Source organism: Sebastes fasciatus, chromosome 8, assembly GCF_043250625.1.
Source record: "Sebastes fasciatus isolate fSebFas1 chromosome 8, fSebFas1.pri, whole genome shotgun sequence".
NCBI lineage: Eukaryota > Metazoa > Chordata > Actinopteri > Perciformes > Sebastidae > Sebastes > Sebastes fasciatus.
The window spans coordinates 26553713-26573132 of NC_133802.1; the positions used below are offsets into that span (position 1 = coordinate 26553713).

At 40.6% G+C, this 19420-nt stretch overlaps 1 protein-coding gene across 1 annotated transcript in view; it reads left to right on the forward strand.

The window, feature by feature from the left end:
* The window catches only part of LOC141773038 (helicase ARIP4-like), a 78286-nt gene that overhangs the window by 43800 nt on the left and 15066 nt on the right, over window positions 1-19420 (forward strand). The window contains 3 exon segments of the mRNA XM_074644684.1: window positions 13819-14062; window positions 15546-15679; window positions 15858-16031. Coding sequence (XP_074500785.1) covers window positions 13819-14062; window positions 15546-15679; window positions 15858-16031 — 552 coding nt within the window.

Sequence of the window (19420 nt, forward strand, 5' to 3'; positions counted from 1 at the left end):
ATGATGCACCACAAGAGTAAACTGGCTGTATGAAGTATGTTGATGTATTGTGACAGGCATTTTTGCGGAGCTGTGACGGTTTTGGTGATTTGGAGCAGCTAAGACTTCTCAGAGGCTGAAAGTACACGCCGTGTCTTGAATGCTGCCAACAAGGGTTTATGTAACCGGCTATAGTATGACCAGCACAGTGCTAATGGGTGGCTGCCTCCAGACATGTGTGTGTGTATGTGTGTGCGTGTACTCCTCTTCCTCCCTCCTCCTCCTCCTCCTCCTCCTCCTCACCAGCCGTGACACACTGGCCTACAAACAGACTGTTCTACCTCGCCTCACCCCACTGCTGCTTTCTATTCCTCTATCACACAGACTTTCTGTCTCTCTACCTTGTTTTTCTGTCTCTCTCTAAGTTCTTTGTCGTGTTTGCCTCATCATTCGTCTGACACACGCACACACACACACACACACACACATACACACACAGTGGGAGGGTTTCATAACTCACCTGCCTCGCTCTAATAAAGCAGCCTTAATAACTCATTCAGGGCAGTCTGTTATATAAGAGGTGTGTGTGTGTTGTCATGTCGAGAGCTGTGTTGGTCTTTCTATTTTTTTGTCTTCCTCAAGGAAAGTTATGTAACCAAGTTAAATCTCGGTTTGTCTCGGGAACCGCAACTGTTTTTCCATAAGTATTTCTTCTTTGGTTTCGGCTTCTTTCTCTTTTTTTTTTTTTTTTTGAACCTGCGGTTTGTGACTCTACATCTGATATTTAAGATATTTTGCCTCAGTTCACCCCCTGAAGAGTTGAAATAAGAACATGTGGAAGTGTAATTGTCAGTCTGTAGATAAAACATACACTTCTGTAAGAGGTAATCTACAGGTTTGTCATTTTCACCTCTGCCAAAGCTGTTTTAGTCTTGTATGATCGACTGGCAGTCTGTTTTTTTATTATGATCACAAGTTAAGCTTGATTGATTCATCGCAGTTTTAAAGCAATCATTTGAGAATCATTAACTAGACCAAATTCCAACGAAACTGGAAAGATTAAACACGTCATATCATGTAAAAAAAGAGTCTTTAGAACAACAAACATTCATTAAATTGATTAATAATCATGTTACATCAGTCAGCAATGAGTGAAAAAAAACAGATCAGATCAGATTCAACAAGTTTAATCGGGACTTTTAGGTCAGTTTTCAAGTAATTCGTATAGAACTATGTAATCAATTTGTATGTAATCCACATATTCATGAACCAGAAAGTATGAAGAGTGTCAAACGCTGTGTAGGGAGGAGGTCGGGGTGGAAGGGTTGGCAAGACTTTTGCCCAGCAGTGAAACCAGAAGTCAACGTTGATTTATTTGTCTCGTAACTTAAGTTACGCCACTTCCAGAGTTTATTTGAACTTTTAACTAAGTAGTTTTGTTGCCTAAACCTAACCAAGTTGTTTCCTGTGAAGATGGAAGTTTATTTTGAAAAGACTGTATGCATATAACAAGTGGAAATTGACACGTGTTGCTGGACATTCTTGGTAAAACACACGAAAAATGGGGAATAACTTTTCGTAACATATCATACAGACCGTTGTGTGAGGATATGTTGGTTAGGTGAAGCATCTGGCTGGTTAACTTCTTCAGTCTGTCTTGTTCTTGATTGATTTTATTGATCTGTTTTTGTGTTTTATCTTATTTATCTGGTCATCACTCTTGTCTGTCCACCTGAAACCATCTCCCACATTTTATTCTTGCAGCTGCCGTTTGGAAAGCAGTCGTTAAAGTAAGAGAACATTATGAACTCTTCTCAACAGGAGGAGCGAGGCAGAAAAAATCCCAACACACACGCACACTGTCACGGTATATCGGCCACTGTGTGTGTCTATAAGTCTAGATGTTCTTTAAATGTCACTTTGTTTGTCTGCCAGCTCTTTCGAGTGTGTTCTGGGTGTCTGTGACGCGGTACATCTTTGTGTGTGTGTGTGTGTACAGGACATGAGGTTCTTGTGAACATGCTGGTTGTGTAACAGCCAGAGGCAGCGGTTACATAAGCGTCCCCCCTCGTCCGACCAGCCTCGACGTCGGTGGCCTGTGTCTGTTAGAGAGCAACTCGTGTCTGAGTGAGACTCTGACTGTGTGTGTGTGCGTGTGTGTGTGTGTAGGCAAATCGACTCTTAATAAAGCAGGTCGTACTCGTCTTACTGTGTGCTGCAGCCTCTTGAGGCGCCTCGAGGTGGAAATAAAAAGGAGACAAAGAGAAGTTTTGATTGTTGCGTGTTGACCTCGACTCTTAACACGACCTATTGACCTCACTAACACCTTCATGTTCACCTGCGACCCGTCGCGTTGACCCTCTTCTGACACTGTAACACAAGCGACTCGTTGAATTGGATGCGGCCGGTCGCTGTAAGATAAAATCAGGCTTCCCGATTTCTGTTTTGAAATAACATTTCAGTTTAATGGGAAATTTTACCGTCTTGTCTTTACGCCCAACAAAGCGTGTGTACACACGTTAGCTTGTTTCTCTGTACTAGATGAACTAGACTTGATTCGAGATGTTACGGGTGTGTTAGCAGGAAGATACAGTTTAGCTTAAAATGAAAGCGAATGATGTGTCTGGGTGGAGAATTGATTATCTTACACTGTGAGAACCTTGTACTGAAAGTAAATAATGTGAAACTCTCTCATTGGAAATGAGACTTATTGGGATTTTTGTCTTTTTGAAATGGAGAGAAACCTCTTTATCTCCAAATAAAGGAAATCTCTAACACAGAAATCCCATTTTTACCCTCAGTTCTTCTACAATTATTTGTTTTTTAAGTTGCTCAAATGTCACTGTATGGTGCACGTTCATTGATAGAAGTCCCATCAGTACTTTATAAGTCCACTATATAAGTATCGTACTGCACATTGCCTCCTATTTGTGTGTTTGACTGTATTGTAATTAGCTGGATATCTTAAAATCGTATCAATTTTCAATGAAATTTGGTGGAAAATAAGGCAAAAGAAGGTTATCACTCGTGTTTTCACCTTGTTTTGTCTCCACATTGCTAGATAAAAAAAAAAACTTTTGAACATTCTCACTTTTTTTTCAAAAACTATTTACCTGAGTGATGGTTTTGTAATTTGATCCACATTAAAATACAGATGAAATATTTCTATACATTTTCCATTATTAAGAAGCAAAGTGGATACACAATGTACAGAACATCTCGGCCCGTCATTCTGCTATTTCCGATTTTTGAAACTTTACCTTGATTTAATCAAATTGCAAAGCTTCATCAGTTAGCCTCACCCAAGAACATATTGTGCCAGTTATCATTTTGTCAGTTAGACAGATGTAATTACATCTTATAATGAAAACATCACGCACAATGTCTCCAGAACGTTTTTCCCGCCCTGTGAGGCGTTATTCTGTGTTTTATAAGCGAACGTCATCGGGAGAAGGTTATGTAATAATGAGGACACGACGGCCCAAAGAGCATGCTCAATCACGTACTGTACCTGGACGAGAGGAGAGGGGGAAGAGAGGGGGAAGGTGGGAGATGAGACGGGAAGAAAAATAATGAGAAATGACAGGTAATATGGCAAGAACAGACTAGTGAGAAGGCGAGTAGAAGTTAGGAGAGGAAGTATAGAGGTAGGTGAATAGAGAGGAGAGGTGTGAAGGAGAAATGACAGTAGATTAAATTCAGAAAAGTGCAGCCAGGTAATTAAAGAAGAAGAGGAGGTGGGAGAAGAAGGTGTCGGCAGGTAGAATCAGAGACGGACGAGGAAAGTGAAGAAGCGGAGGAGGAGAACAAGTGAGAGGTGAGAAAATGAGGAACAGGAAAGTACAGATGTGAAGACGAAGAGGAAGACCAAGTCAGATGGGACCATCAGAAACTGTAAATCTGACATATTTGATTTCACTTATATAGATTGGAGCAGAGTGATTATTTTCTCGATTAATCGATGAGTAGTTTGGTCTATAAAATGTCAGAAAATGGTGAAAAACGTCGATCAGTCTTCCCCAAAGCCCAAGATGACGTCCTCAAATATCTTGTTTTGTCCACAACTCACAAAAGATATTCAGTTTACTGTCATAGAGGAGTAAAGAAACCAGAAAATAATCACATTTAAGAAGCTGCAATCAGAGAATTTTGACTTTTCTTCTTAAAATGTTATAAATTTATTAGCATTAGTATCGATAATCAAAGTAGTTGGCGATTAATTTAATAGTTGGCAACTAATCGATTAATCAATTTATTGTTGCAGCTTTAATCCAAAAAGCAGAGGCACATTTTCCCCAATTTTCACAGAAAAATACCCAAAAGGACATATCGTACAGTATATCAGTTTGAACTGATCTTCACCTGAATTTAATGTCCACCACACACCTTAGATGTTGTATTTCTTGTTGCACAAAGATGCCGACCACCAGACTTTTTTTGTAATAACAATGAAAAGTTTAATGATTAAGTTGCAAATAGTATTTTTAAAATTATTTTTCCCAGATTTTTATTCATTTTTCAACATGACTTTTTTTTTTTTTTTTTAAATTCTAATTTAAAAAATCTAAATCAAAACCTTCTAAATAAAAACAGATAAATGCTAACTTTTTTTATTTTTCAAAGATCGAAACTTAAAATACCAGCAAAGTAGTTGATGGCAAACAATCTCCTGAGCAGACTTCACATTTATTGATGCTGTTCCTCTGAAAGACAGACATAAGGGAGGGTTAATTGGGCCATTCATCGATGATTACCTCATCAGGAACTCTCATTTCAAACCTGGCATGCTGCCTGGGACTCTTGTTTTGTGACAAAAGCTGCCCTCTCACCAGTATTTCAAAAGTCAACCGTTACACAATTCCCATTTAAGTTTTCCAAAGATCGTTGAATAACTACGAGAGAAAAGATATATTTAATGTTCCTAGTAAAGGGGGCATGAAAAAAGATGTTTCTCCCCGGAAACCACAGTTCCCACTGTTACAATGAATTCTTTATCCGTCCATTTCTACTTCCTGGAAATCCCCCCCGTCCTTGTGTTGGATAACCAGACGGTTTGTGACGTGGAGGATTCTCCGCCACATTTGTTGTAGTAAATATCTGCAGTGCCGTCATCTATAATGTGCTTACGTAGACAGTTAGAGGACAGCAGGGCGCGACACAGACAGACTGTCCTCCTGTCATTTAATTGATTTCAGCATGTAGGTCAGTGACTCACAGGGAAGAGGACCACAGGCAGGAAAGTTTATGTATTAAGAGATGGATGTTTGTTAAGGACGCCACAGGAAAACATAAACACAGACCTGTGGCCATAGACTGTATATAAGAAGTGTCACCGTGACGTCACCCATTGGTGTGTGGACTGACATTTTGAAGCCTTGATTTGGGCATTTGGGCCGTCACCATCCTGTTTTTTTGCAACCAGAAGTGACACGAGAGGGTGGAGAGAGTACAACCGAACGCCAAATAAGACATTTTTAGGGGACCAAAATGTTTCATGAACTGAAAACTAGGGCTGGGCGATATAGAGAAAATCAAATATCACAATATGTTTTTACAAATACCTTAATATCGATATTGTAACAATATTGTAGTGTTGACTGTTGGTGCTTTCACAAAATATTTACCAATTGTAATGTGGATATAATGAGTAAGTGTAAAAGGCAAATAATAGAACAGCTAGAACAGTCTGGTAAACTCAGAAAATTGCGAAACTTTATTGTAATGTGGCCTTTAAAACCAGGAAAAGACGACACTTATGCTATATCACGACATTATGATATCCAAAATCGAAGACGATAACTAGTCTATATCACATAACAATATAGTATTGTCCAGGCCTACTGAAAACACAGTGCCCCTGTGAAAGGGTTAAAGTTGTAAGACGAAAACACGGACAACACCCAGACTAGACAACGCCGTGGTAGCAGCCAATAGCATAATGCTTTATGGTCTGTTTGACTCTAAATGGGACCTTAATTTACTAAATGAACATCATGCTGTATTGAAGAAGACTTGAAACTAGCGATTGAGACCATAAACACATGTTTACTGAGGTAATAAATCAGGTGAGAAGTAGGTTCATTTTCTCATAGACTTCTATACAATCAGACTTCTTTTTGCAACCAGAGGAGTCGCCCCCTGCTGGCTGTTAGAAAGAATGCAAGTTTAAGGCACTTAATCATTGGCTTCACTTCTCAGACCCGGAGGTTGCCCACTGGTTGTGGCTCATAGTTTTATAAGAAACCAAATCGCAGGGGGGAACTCATTTTGTTGTAATTATCAACGAAGCAGGTCTGGAAAGTTTTATTTGACGACTTTACAGATTATAATCTTTACCGGTATTTGGAGCTGGAGGGCAGCTGTTGATCCATCTGTTCCAGAGAAGTTATTTTTTTCTCTCTGAGGAGCAAGAGATGGCTTACAAGAAAAACCTTATTCAGCGCCGTCTCAAGCTGTTTTCATCACTTTGCATCACTCTGCCAAGCAAACAGCCTGAATTTATCCAGTGAGGGTTTAAAGGGTGTTCACACCTCTGAGTAACACACATTTGTCAGATCACAGAGGAGTTGATTGGAAAACACATTGTGAGGTTTTCATATATATATATATATATATATATATATATATATATATCTGGTATATTGCTGCTTTTAGATGCATTCATTCTGTGGATACGGTTCTCTAAAGGGGGGAGGTATAATGTTTGGTTTCTCTTTTTCTTCCTGTAGTGTTTTAATCTCTTTTCTTTAAAACACAAACACACTTGAGGTAATGCCACAAACACATGTGCTCAGAGAGCCGTAGCAGGTGCTGTGTCCGTCACAGCCTTTCGAGGAGTTACATAAGCCCTAACATATACGTAGATGCAGTTACATAACCTTGTGGTCACAGAACACATTTCCCCATTTCCTCTGAGACTCACACACACACACATATATACACTAACCATGACATTGTTGCCGGTGGCTTCACACTCTGTGGCGCCACATATCTCTCAAGTACATGTTGTGTTGTTTTTTTTGTGAGGAGCAGCAAGTCTGAAACCCACGGGGAGTGTCCAACAGAACAAATTAATGACTTAGAAAATTTGCTGCGGGTGCTTGTTTACTCCGAGACACTTGCTGACTGCCGATGACTCAGCAATTTCATCAAGAAGACACTTTCTCTGCCTCAGTGTGCGTCCGTGGTGATGGAGGTCGAGACATTCATACTTTATCATCTCATGTTGCCTACGCACTGTCACGATTGTTTTGCTCTCTATTCCTGTTTACATCTTTTCCTCATCACTCGCAGCCGAATGTTTGAGATAGACTCGGTCGCCTAGCAACAATAGGCTTTCCAAATCTAATTATCACCTTATCGCTAATTCATACTAGACGACTTTAGCCTTGGTTTTACAACAGTTTTCGGAGCTTCCAGACAAAAGCCCCAGATCAGGACACGGGAATTGATGCAAAGCGCTAGAATAATAGCTTGCCTTCTGCGCATGTAGGCAGCATAGACAACAAGGTCATCAACGCTTGTAACTCGTTATCCATGTTGAAATAACCACTGGTTGTCGAGGCTGATGTCGTTTGATTTCTTTTGGAAAAGATTCACATGATGACGAATCGGGGAAGAGACACGTCGTAATAGACAAGACCCAAACAAGAAACGAACGTCGGTGTGTGCGTCATCGTTTTCAAAGGTCTCTGGAGTTTTAAAACTAAAAAGGCGTCGGCAGCGATTTCAAACGTCTCCATTTTAGGGGCTCAAAAACACCAGAGTGGTGTGGACACTAGGTATAAATATGGCAAAAGTTTTAAAATGAAAGCATACTAGTGTGGATGTAGCCTGTATGTGTCGCATTTGCAACAAAGAGAAAAGTTGTTGTTGCACCTACAGGAATAAATGGTGAAAAAGACATGTGGAAACTCTCGCGCATGGTATCACATCATTTACTGTGTATTTCTTGAGTGTGTTTTCGTGACGCAATGTAGTTCGGAGAGCTGATCGGGGATTCCTCCCGGTGAAAGGTCTTGTAGTGTGTGACAGACGTCCTGTCTCCGGTCAGTCATGTAGTGTGAAAACCACAACGACTTAAAGACTCCCAATTACATGACAGCAAGTTGTGTAGTGGCAACTAGGAATTACGATAACACCTCTATTGGACTTATGCACATCTCTCTGAACTCTGAATATGAATATAGACCAGAATTCAAACCAACATGTAGTTACTGCAGATGAAGTATGAAGTTAATCTGAACAGACAAATGAGTTTTGAAATTCTGAGAAAGCCAAGGAGTTGTTCTAGTTCTTCCAACACATTTGTTTCAGCTTCAGTTAAAACGCAGAGATGACAAAGCACTCCTCAGTTAGCATCCAAAGAAATCTCAAAGTGATTCCACATTTCCCCCAAGTTACAGTCAAAACAAAAAGGCTTAGTCTGCACACGACGTCACTTAAGTTCACCCAAACAACAAGCAGATTGTTTCTGGTCTTGTTTGCCAGAAAGCTAATGAAGCAAAACCTTTCTTAATGAGACAAAGGTGCTCCTATCATTAGAAAAGCAAACACTCTCTTCTTCTGTTGGCTTGTTTTGTAATCCTTTCACAGAGAAAGTTGGTCTTCTTGGAGTCTAAACATGAATAGAAACTTCTCAAACCCACTCCCAGCAATGTAAAACACGTCCTTACTGTCCCTTCATACAATCAGCATTTATAGCGTTATGTAATGTGTGTGACTGGCCTTTAATCTGAGTGGCTGTTTTGATTGGATAGCTGCCATTCTTGTGTCGTGGTATCATTCCACGCACCCAATAATGTGTGTTTGTTTAGCACGATTCAAGTTTCAGTTTCTTGGGACCTCAGTGGCGAGTGATTCATTAGTTATATAACGTATTTGACAGTGTGTGTGTTGTATATCCCTCCTCTCTGGTCATAATGTGGTAAAAGTCTCTAAGGTGTGTGTATGAATCTGTACGTCTACGTTTGTGTTTGTGTGTGAGGCACTTCACCTTGACAGCTTCCAGTCAGTCACAGCTGTTCACTTAAAAATGTACCAGTTTTCTGTTCAGATTCTTCACCATCTCGACGTCTCCTCTACTTTTTTCAAAGTTGGGTTTATCATGTGAGCATCTGGAGAGACGACACATTAATATAGCAGTGACAGGATGAGACGGTAAAGATTTATAGAAAATTGGCCTGGAGGTAATTAAAACTTGTTTTGCTGCATGCTCTTCTGCGCGATTTCTCTTTAAACAAAAACAAGTGATCGGCTGAATGCCAGCTTGTATTCAAAGTCACAAATCTTACATAAGACTGACGTGTGTCCTCACTATTATATAAAAACCCAACCTTAAAAGTAAGGACATTGCTTTAGCAGTCTGTTGTAATTGTACACATAACAATTGTTTTCATTATCAATTTTTTTGTTATTATTTTGCAATGACTTGGCTAGTCTTGTAATTGCAGTAAATACCCACAACAATCCCCCAGCTGAATGATTCTCTTTATAATTAATAATATTTAATTTTTTTAATCGACAGTATAATAGTTCATAGATTACATTCTAATCTAACAAATCTATAACTCTTCGAATCTGCAAATATGTTTAATGCATGTCTAATATCTTTCTAATACATTTCTCTTGTGGTGTTCTTTCACATTATTAAGACTATAGAAGTGTGAAAACACATTTTATAAACCAAACAACTAATCGATTAATCAAGAAAATACACGACAGATTAATCGACAATGAAAATAATGGTTACGCTGCAGCCCTAAACAAATCTATTGGTTTCTTCGATTGACTTTGTTTTAAAAAGCAGAACGGCAGAATGAGTTCATTAACTATTAATCTCAACAACTCACTAACTAACCATTATTTTAGGACCGGAGACGGATACATGAACACCGGACAGACAACATAAAATTAGCCTGATGCTGATACCGAGCGTGTCTCCTCCTCCAGCTGCAGCCAACCGGAGGTCCTTATCTCTTCTGAAACAGATAAATGTCTCTGGTAAAACCATTAAAGTGCTGGTTAAATGTTCGGACTCTGAGTCTGCTAATGGCCCGTTCCACTGCATCCGACCCACTCCCATAAATCCTCACTGGGGAATCATTGCGTTATTAGTCCCTAAAAGGAAGCAGGTGTGCTTCTCTTCCACTACAATATTTTTATTGTCTATCTTTCTTCTCGTGACCCGAGCAGAGGAAACTTGCTTCCCAGAACCTACGTCTGTGTTTGTGTGTGTCACCACTATGGTTTTTTTTTTATTAAAAGTGTGTGCGTGTACATGTGCGTGTGTGTGTCCACCCACTCTCGCTCTGAAGTGCATTTCTCTTTGAATGATGACCTCGCTTTCATCTCTCCTCCCTGTCCTCTTTCCCTTCCTGTCTGCCCCCCGAGTGTCTCTTTAAAGCGCTCGCCGTCGCCGTGTGTGTGTGTTTTGATGTTGAGGCTCTGTGCATTTCAGGAATCGTTATATAACTGTTCCGTAAGGTTGAGTCGGAGGGAGGCAGGGTTAAAACGGGGATGTGTAAAAACAAATCTGGGACATGTTCATGTGAAAAGACTTGTTGTTTTGCTGCCGTTATCTCCGACTCTGATATGACAAACATTAACCGTGTGTCCAGACTCATTAAAAGCTCGTACTGTTCTAGACACACAATGTCCAGCAGCTCATTCCTGGAAAACCAAATCATGTAGAGTACAGGAAATGATGTGTTAGGACGGAACAGTTAGCACTCAACTGTAAACAGAGGAAAGACGTCACAGTCCGGCACACACTGTACGATTCACAAGACCTCAGGGGCTGTTTTTGATGGAAGTCATTTCACATCCAAAGCTTTTAAAACAGCAAACTATTTGTATTTTATTAGCCAAAGAGAAATGATATCTGTAGCCTGAAGAAACAGGAATATTCACATTTCCTTCTGTTTAACTCGACCAAAGAGGTTTGTGTTTCCGGTCCTGGTTGTTTGTTTGTTAGCAGGGTAACTACAAACCTGTAGAAAATCTTCCTGAACCTGACGTGCATTCATTCATTCAAACAAAAAGGGACACTTAGACTGATTATGTGTATTAATAATATTTAATTAGCCCAACTCCAGTCCAGGATCAGGACTTAACTTGCTGAGTGAAACCCATAAAGACCTCTAATGTCACTCATTAGATGTATTTTGATATCTAACTGTTTTTTATATCATTAAATTACCAAAATTTGTCTCGGCAGAGGTATTACTGTATTCTAGTAGGTCTTTCACAAGCCAGAGTCCGTTTGGCTAGTCTGAATCAGAGTGACATTGAAACTTTTGTTTTCTATTTAGTCTGGTTCGGTTTCACAGTGCTCGAATTAAAGCGAACCAAATCAAAAATAAGTTGCTGAGGGGCGTGTACGAAGGAGCGAATTAATCTTTTTCATCTAGAGCTGCCACTTCTATGTAGGGAATTGCGGGCTTCGACTCGGCACTGATCTACCGTGGGCAGTTTATCTCAATGACTTTATAAATGTCACTGGACTTTATTTAGCGTTTTCTTTATGTTCTTTTTGGCCCAGATGTCAAAGGTCAGTCCTCTCCCACTCACGTTAACCTGTCGTTTACCTGTGTCCATCTCAACAAATGCCCAAACAGGTTCGCTTGGAAACGGTCCAAGACCGCTTGTGAGATGTTGATTTGGTCCGCACCAGATTACTGCGTTCACAGCTGCCCAAACGAATCACACCAGAGTTTTGATTAAAACGAACTAAATGTTGGCTTGTGAAAGTACCCTTACTCTCTTTTTGTTCTCCTCAGGAGAGTTGATATCACAATGATTGAACGTGAATTGTTTTGAAAAGACACATAAAGCACAAACACACACTGACTGCTGGGACAGGCTGGTGTCATTAGCAGCCAGATCAAGAAATTTGTTATCACGTAGACGGACTGAAGGGGCGTTTTATGTAAGTTGTTTTTCAACGCGCAGTGAGCTCATCACCCGCGTCCACGCTCCATTATGTTAAGGGTGTGTGTGTGTTTTCATAATGTGGAGAACTGAAACTTAGGTTTGCCAGGTGTCATGCAGTGAACATGTTTTGTATGTATTTCTTCTTGTGGTTTTTCGTGTGTGTGTGTTGGCAGTGTGTCCGTGTTTGTCCAGTCATCTCAGGCAGATTCTTGGCTGAACTGGCCGGCATATTTGTGTGTGAGAGTGTGAGTGTGAGTTGTTTTATATTCTTATTTGAACACTTGTCCTCTGGAATGTGTGTGTGTGGTGTGCATGTGCGGGTTTGTGTGTGTGTGTCTGTGTGTGTGTGTGTGTGTGTGTGTGTGTGTGTGTGTTTCAGTGTTTGTGTCCTGTCTTGTGTTTCATAAGCCGTCCATATTTATGATCCAGCTCTTACATAAGCCTCAGATCTGGTTCAGTGTGTCTCTGCCAGAACAACTGAGAGAGAGGAGGAGGAGGAGAGAAGAAGAAGAAGAAGAAGAACTAGAAATAAAGTGTAGAAAAAGAAGACTAGAAATAAGAAACAGAACTTAAAAGGTGCCATAGGGGGCCGTTTCTATTGAAGTATACTTTGGCTCAGGATGAGAGGAAACTTCTTCATGGTGTTTTGCAAATGTAGTTTACTTAAATGTCAATTTGAATACATTTGAAAACTTAAACCCTCACTGGCTCCGGCTGGCAACAGCAGCTCGAATGAGTCAAACCAGGGATGCACCGATCCGACTTTTTCATTCCCGATACTGATAGCGCTACCGGTGTTTAATTGATAAGCTGTATGCCTCACTGTGTGGAAGTGACTGGGATCATTATTTCATGTGTGAAGCAACATCAGGCTGAACCTAAACATTGCTTTCCTAACTTTGCAAAACAAAATAAGCACATAGATGTACAGTTACTGAATTGTTATTTATTATTAAAATAATAAATCGTACACCAGCAGCTTGGTAAAAAATCTTCAAAATTAACAGAAATTATCATTTATTTATTTATATTTACATTTATTAAAGTGTAAACCTTTTAATGCAACAGATTGAACTCAAACAGGAATTAAAATTCCAGAGATTGGCTCCTTGTCACAGATACCCGATCCAGCTATTTGAGTCAGTATCGGCCTGATATCTAATATCTGATATCTGATATCTGATATCGGTATTGGTGCAACACTAGTCAAACCAGTTTGATGGAAGTTTCCATTTCAAACATGGTAAACATTTCTGATTAGAAAAACATCAGCAGCTTGAAAAAACAAGTCCTGATAAATGTAAGAATGAAAGGATTTGTGCATAGAACGACATTTTGAAATCTATTTTAACAATTCCTTTATTTAATCTGACTACCAAAAATATAAAGATGTTTTTAATCATGGCGGACAGAGGTCATCATATTTTGTCTCTTTAGATACAAGGATTGCGGTTTGTTCACAATTTTTCAGAAACAACACAGCAGACTTTCAGCAAAAATAAGAATATTAATCTAATTATTTGCTTGTACGTGGCGACTGTAGGTCCATCTGTTGAAACTCTTTGCCAAGTTGCTGTACAATATTGTTTTTTATGGAAGAGGAGTGTCTCATCCACACCCATCTGAACCCATCTGATCACGGACAAATATGTTTACCAGCAGCACACAACTGAACAGTGAACATATTGTAATGGAAAGATACACAATACAGTGCCAATACAGTATAACTGTCTGTGTGCTTTACTGGGAGGATCTGCATGTTTGACCTAATGCCTCATTTGTATGATTTATGTCTTCCAATTTGTAAATTGAATCTAAACTCATAACATTCATCATGTCCTGTCACAATATGTCCCTTTTTTATTATACTTTAAATAACCATCCCTCATTCTCTTCCCCTCACAGACCAGTCCCACGGCGCCCCCTTCAGCTCCGAGAATGATGCTCAGGGAGGCGACTCGGCCGCGTGGCAGTGTACCCCTCCCTCATCTACCTCACCGTCGGGGGAGACGGCGGCCCACCCTCCTTCCTCCCAGCCCGCCTCCAGACCCCGCTCCAGGCCGGACAGCCAAAGCCCCTCCCCTCCCTCCGTCCTGACGGGAACCAAGAAGAGGAGCTCCAAACCGGCACACATGAGACGCAACATCAGGTACTGAACGCTTCGACTTGAAAGATCAACTCAGTTGAAGAAGACGCCCACTTGTTTATTCTATAGGGATCTTTAAGAGACTGTAACATAAACTGCAACAATTAACCCTCCATCATTTCTTATTAAAGCTTTAGTTGAAGAGTTCAACCTGCTATATTAAAAAAACTGGTTCCTATACTTAGAAACGTATTGTTGCCATGACATTAAAACACAGGTTACTATTGAAGCAATGAATCATCTGAAGAGCTTTGCTCATTAAATATAAGGCCAGATATGGTACATGTCCACAAGGGCGTTTTTTTTCAGCATTGGACGCTTGATGGGCTGCCACCAGACACAAAGCACCTGATTGGACGAACGCTTTCTTTCATGGGCTGCTGCTCCCAGCTTTCAAACCGGAGCCAACATTGTGGCTCGTTTGGGAACTTTCTTCTCTTATATCACAAAAATAATTCCCCGAAATGTGTTTCTGAAAACATTTTATGCGAGAAATGAGCCAGGCAGATGCTAAATCTGTCTTTATTTTGGATCGACAACAGATAGTTTGAAAGTTTTTCGGTAGTTTCCAGAGGCGGTGAGTCACGCCGGACTTGTATAGAGGACCCTAGACCTCAACTTTATGCAAATGGTGAGCGGCCAACATAAACGCCCTGTCTCTCGAATCACGCCGCCACGCTACCAGAATGCATTGCACGGCTGCTTACATAGACAATGAATGGGAAGCGTGGAAAGGATGGAGGCTGTGGACATGTACCAATAGACAGTCATTTTATGTGACAATATACAGTATATATAATGTATATATTCGCCCAGACGTACTGTAGCGAAAAGCTTAATTTCATCTGTAGTTCCTGGACATCTGGAGTCACCAGTGACGTGCAGTTAAATGCAATTTTAAAAAAACAAACATTAAACACAATATTACAAACTAATAAAATCAAACCAGACTACAAGCTCTTTAATTTTTTATACTTGATGTTATAAAATGACTCAAAGCCTGGCAAGCAGTAACCAGTCAAACTTGAGATGAAAGGGATTAAACACAATCCCCTGAGTTTCTGCTGAAGTGCAGAGTAAACTAACACTCACCCAGCTTATTGTATTTCTACTAACATTCATTGTTGGCTGGATAATAAGGATTTATCATCTCTCTACTGAGTCTTTAGTCTTTATGCCTTCGTTCTCTCTCCCCTCATCCTCTGATTTCTTTCTCATTTTAAAGAGCAAAAGCACACAATCACTCATGAAGTCTGTCACTGATTATAAGTACGTCTGCAGCTTCATTCCTCCGGCTGCCAATAACCACGATAACCTCAAGTATGCTGTTAGTTTTACATAACAGCGTCTTTACAGTAACATCAAACATGTGTCAGAGACGCAGGCGCTGGCTTCTGTGTTTGTGTATGTCAGTGTTGATGAGTGATGAGTCAGTTCTGTTGGAGTTTATTACATTATAAACACTGATTTATGTGTGTCTGTGCAGGAAGTTACTGAGGGAGCATCAGTTAGAGGCAGTGACCAAAGCCGCCCAGCAGGATGAGTTGGAGAGGAGGCATCGTCTGGAGCAACAGAGCAAACAGGATTTCCCCGTAACACTGCTGCCTGAATACACAACTGGTAAGAGCGAGTACCCCCAAAAAATGCTCCCATAAATACTAACAACACCCACTGGTCAATCAAACACTAATCCTCTGACATGTACATCAAGATAAATTCCTAATCCCCACCATTAACCAAATCATTCAACCTGTTGTGTTCAACTGATCTGCTGCATCGTTCCTGTCCGTCTCTCCAGGTGATGTGACAAAACATGTGCCGTCATCGTCGGCATCAACTGCGTCGCAGCAAGAAGTGAAGTCCGTCCGAAAGGGAGTGATCTGCCTGGACTCCAGCAGCACTGGCATCAGCGAGGATGACAGCAAGACTAATGTACCCATCTCTGCCACCACAGAGCGCACACACAAAACAGGTGAGACATACACACACACACACACACTCATTGAATCCTTGAAGATTTTTGACTCAAGTATCATTACTTTGAAATGCAGAAAAGTTTTCTATCCTATCCCATGTGTATAGAAATACTTAGGATCAGGATGAACTTCTGGAGTCTGCAGCTCATGGTTGTGAGCGTGTATTTACAAAAAAATAGAATTTTCCTAGAGAAAATGGATTTAAAAAATACCATGTGTGCCCCAAACATTGAAGGCTCGGGCCCAGATTGCCCTCGGGCCTTTGATTATGTGAGTGGGCTAGTAGGTCAGATGGCTCTGGGAGGTCATGAAAGGAGACAGGGACACAGAGCTGTGAATTTAATTTATTACCCATCATCCAGTAGTATATTCTGAGCTGTCCGCATCGCGAGGCCAAGCCTTAAATAGACCCAATGCCAAACGGCCCAGTGTGAGCTTTGGTACAACGTGCGAAGAGTTTTGTTTCAGATGTCGAGCGTTAAAGTTACACCAACGTTTAGGTCCAGTTTCAGGGATTAAAGAATAGATTCTTGGATAGCTTCAGTTTTGAGAAACCTGACATTCTCTGGCACCTTATGAGGAACTTATCCATAGTCGGTGTATTACCTACAGTAGATGACGGTCGGCACATACCCAGTTTGGAGAAACAGACAGGAGTTTTGGCACAGAAGGAAATCAATGTACTGCTGTGGACGGGGCCGGCAGCAAAACGTATTTTAGCCACCTCAAAGAAAGACCCACCTAAAAAAAATCAATATCAGTTTAAGTGTACGCTATATTTAGAATATTTCCACCGGTTAACCTTACTTTCAGACAGCTCTTTACGATGGGGAACTAAAGCCGTTGTATCTATCTATGCTCTTGCCAAAGTCACCAGACTCCATTGGAAAAACCTGTAATTTTACCTCGCAGAACAAGAGGGTTGCTGGTCTACCGCGGCCTCGATCGGTAAGTTTGTGCTATTGAGTGACTTAAGTGAATCCAAACTGACTGACTGAAAGTCACACAATAACACAAACTAACTAACCGATCGAGGCAGCGGTAGACCAGCAGCCCCGTCTTCTGCTAGGTCGAATTACTGTTTTTTTCAATGGAGTCTGGTTGCTTTGATGAGAGCATAGATAACGGTTTCAGTTCCACGTCGGAAAGATAGACTGTATAGCTGTCTCACACTTAGGATAAGTACCTCATACAACCCCACTTCAAAACACCCAAACTATCTCTTTAAAGAGTCCAATACAGCAAAAGAAACATGGTAGGTTACAAAGCAGAAGCTCACAGGACAGTCGGACATGTCTACACAGTATATTCCACTAATAAAAACGCGCTTCTGACCACAGCAGAAAAAAATGTGTTTTTTGAACATTAAAGTGTGTAAACATGTTTTAGTAGAAACCCAAAATAGAAGTATGAACCTGGAAATGAGCATGATATGTCCCCTTTAAGTTTTCTATCATAGGTTTCCAGTGAAAGGACAGTTATGAATAGAGCTCCAATCGGTATATACATGAATGAAAGTTTAGGCAGACAGATGGTGATGATTCATGTCCTTTTTAAAGGCTGTTCAGACATTTCAGCCGCCCAATTCAACCACATAAAGCCAAAACACTGGAGCATTTTGAGGTATAGTACGCTGCTTGGTGGCACATCTTGCAGTCACCGAGGAAGTGATCTATCAAAGGGAAATATCACTTGTTGAATACACAGTCCTGGTAGTTTGTCTGTGTCTGGTGGAAACCTCACATCTCTAAATCATCAGTCTCTCAGAGATTAAGCAAAGCAGCCTTAATAGCCTCATGACAGCCATGCGTTTATTAAATTACACACTGTTTCAAATTGCTTTCCGAGCCCAGGGGTCTGGAAAGTCGGCGCATTAAAAGGCCGCATCAGCTTGAATTTCCAGAAGAATAGAAAAAAAACGAAGGATTGAGAGACAACCAAAATCTGAATGAGGTTTTTTACTCAAAGGGCCACAACACAGCAGATATCTGGGCCAGCACTCCTCTGAATCATCTCGGGATGATTTATAGGAATGAATGTTGGTGACAATGTTCAACATCACGTCTGCAAAGACAGTTTAGTGTTAAAAACAAGCGTTAGATCTGTCAGAGTGTTGCAGCCTTCAGTAAAAGACAATAGAAAGGAAGTTTCAGTAAACCAATTGAAATCATAAGAAATCAAAATTCCAGCTCACACCAGGGTACTGGCATAGACACTACTTTATAGACATGTCATACCATGATTTCAGCATATTTTTTATGCTAAATGCAGTACCTGTGAGGGTTTCTTCACAATATTTGTGATTGTTTTGAGGTTGTTAATTGATTTCCAATAATAAATATATACATATATTTGAATAAAGCAGCATATTTGTCCACTCCCATGTTGATAAGAGTATTAAATACTTGAGAAATCTCCCTTTAAGGTACATTTTGAACATGTGCGATTCATTTGGGTTTAATCGCGATTAAATATTTGAATCGATCGACAGCCCTAATATATATAACAGATAAGGAACATATAAAAAAACTAGTAGAAAAAGGGTAAAAAATTCAAGAGTACACAAGAATATAAAGGCAGTTTCACTTTATTTCAGACAAAAACTTGCCATTCATGTCAATTTCTTTGGATTCTTTCAAGGGTGAACGGACTCCACAGCATCTTTGGAAACATTTAAACCCAATTAGTGAGAGCCTCCCTGCACAAATTTAAACAACCAAGGTCAAAAAACTCAAAAGCACTTAGTGTGTGTCCGTGTGTGTGGGGTTTTCGTAGATTAGCTGCCATGTGTGCATCAGAATATTTAAAACCTCTACAGGGTACATCATGTACCGTTCCCTTATTGCCCGAGTGAACACACACACACACACACACACACACACACACACACACACCGAGACACACATTCACAGAGCCACTCAAACAGCCAAGGATAAACACACACTTTGAACACACACTCAGTTGAAAGCAAACTGAGGCAAACTGCGGGCACACACACCTACAACACAAACACACACGAGAGAGAGAAGATGAACAAAGACAGATAAAGTGTTGATTTGGGAGCCGAGAGAGACAAAAAACGAAGGAGAGAAACAAGTAATGGAGGGAGGAGAGATGAAGGGAGAGAGCGTCTGCGGGGCAGATCAGAGCGGGACTGTGGAGCAATAAAGCTGGCTAATCCTGGTTATGAGCCAGAACACACACACACTCTCAGTGGCACAGTGACATTTCTAGTTGGGGTTGCATAACCAGTCTCCCCCTCCACTCTAATCCTACTTGTATAACCAGCCATTCACTGCAGTTATATAAGCGCTCACACACACACACACACACACACACACACACTAACATACTGACACACACACACACCTCCTTTCTCCCCGTT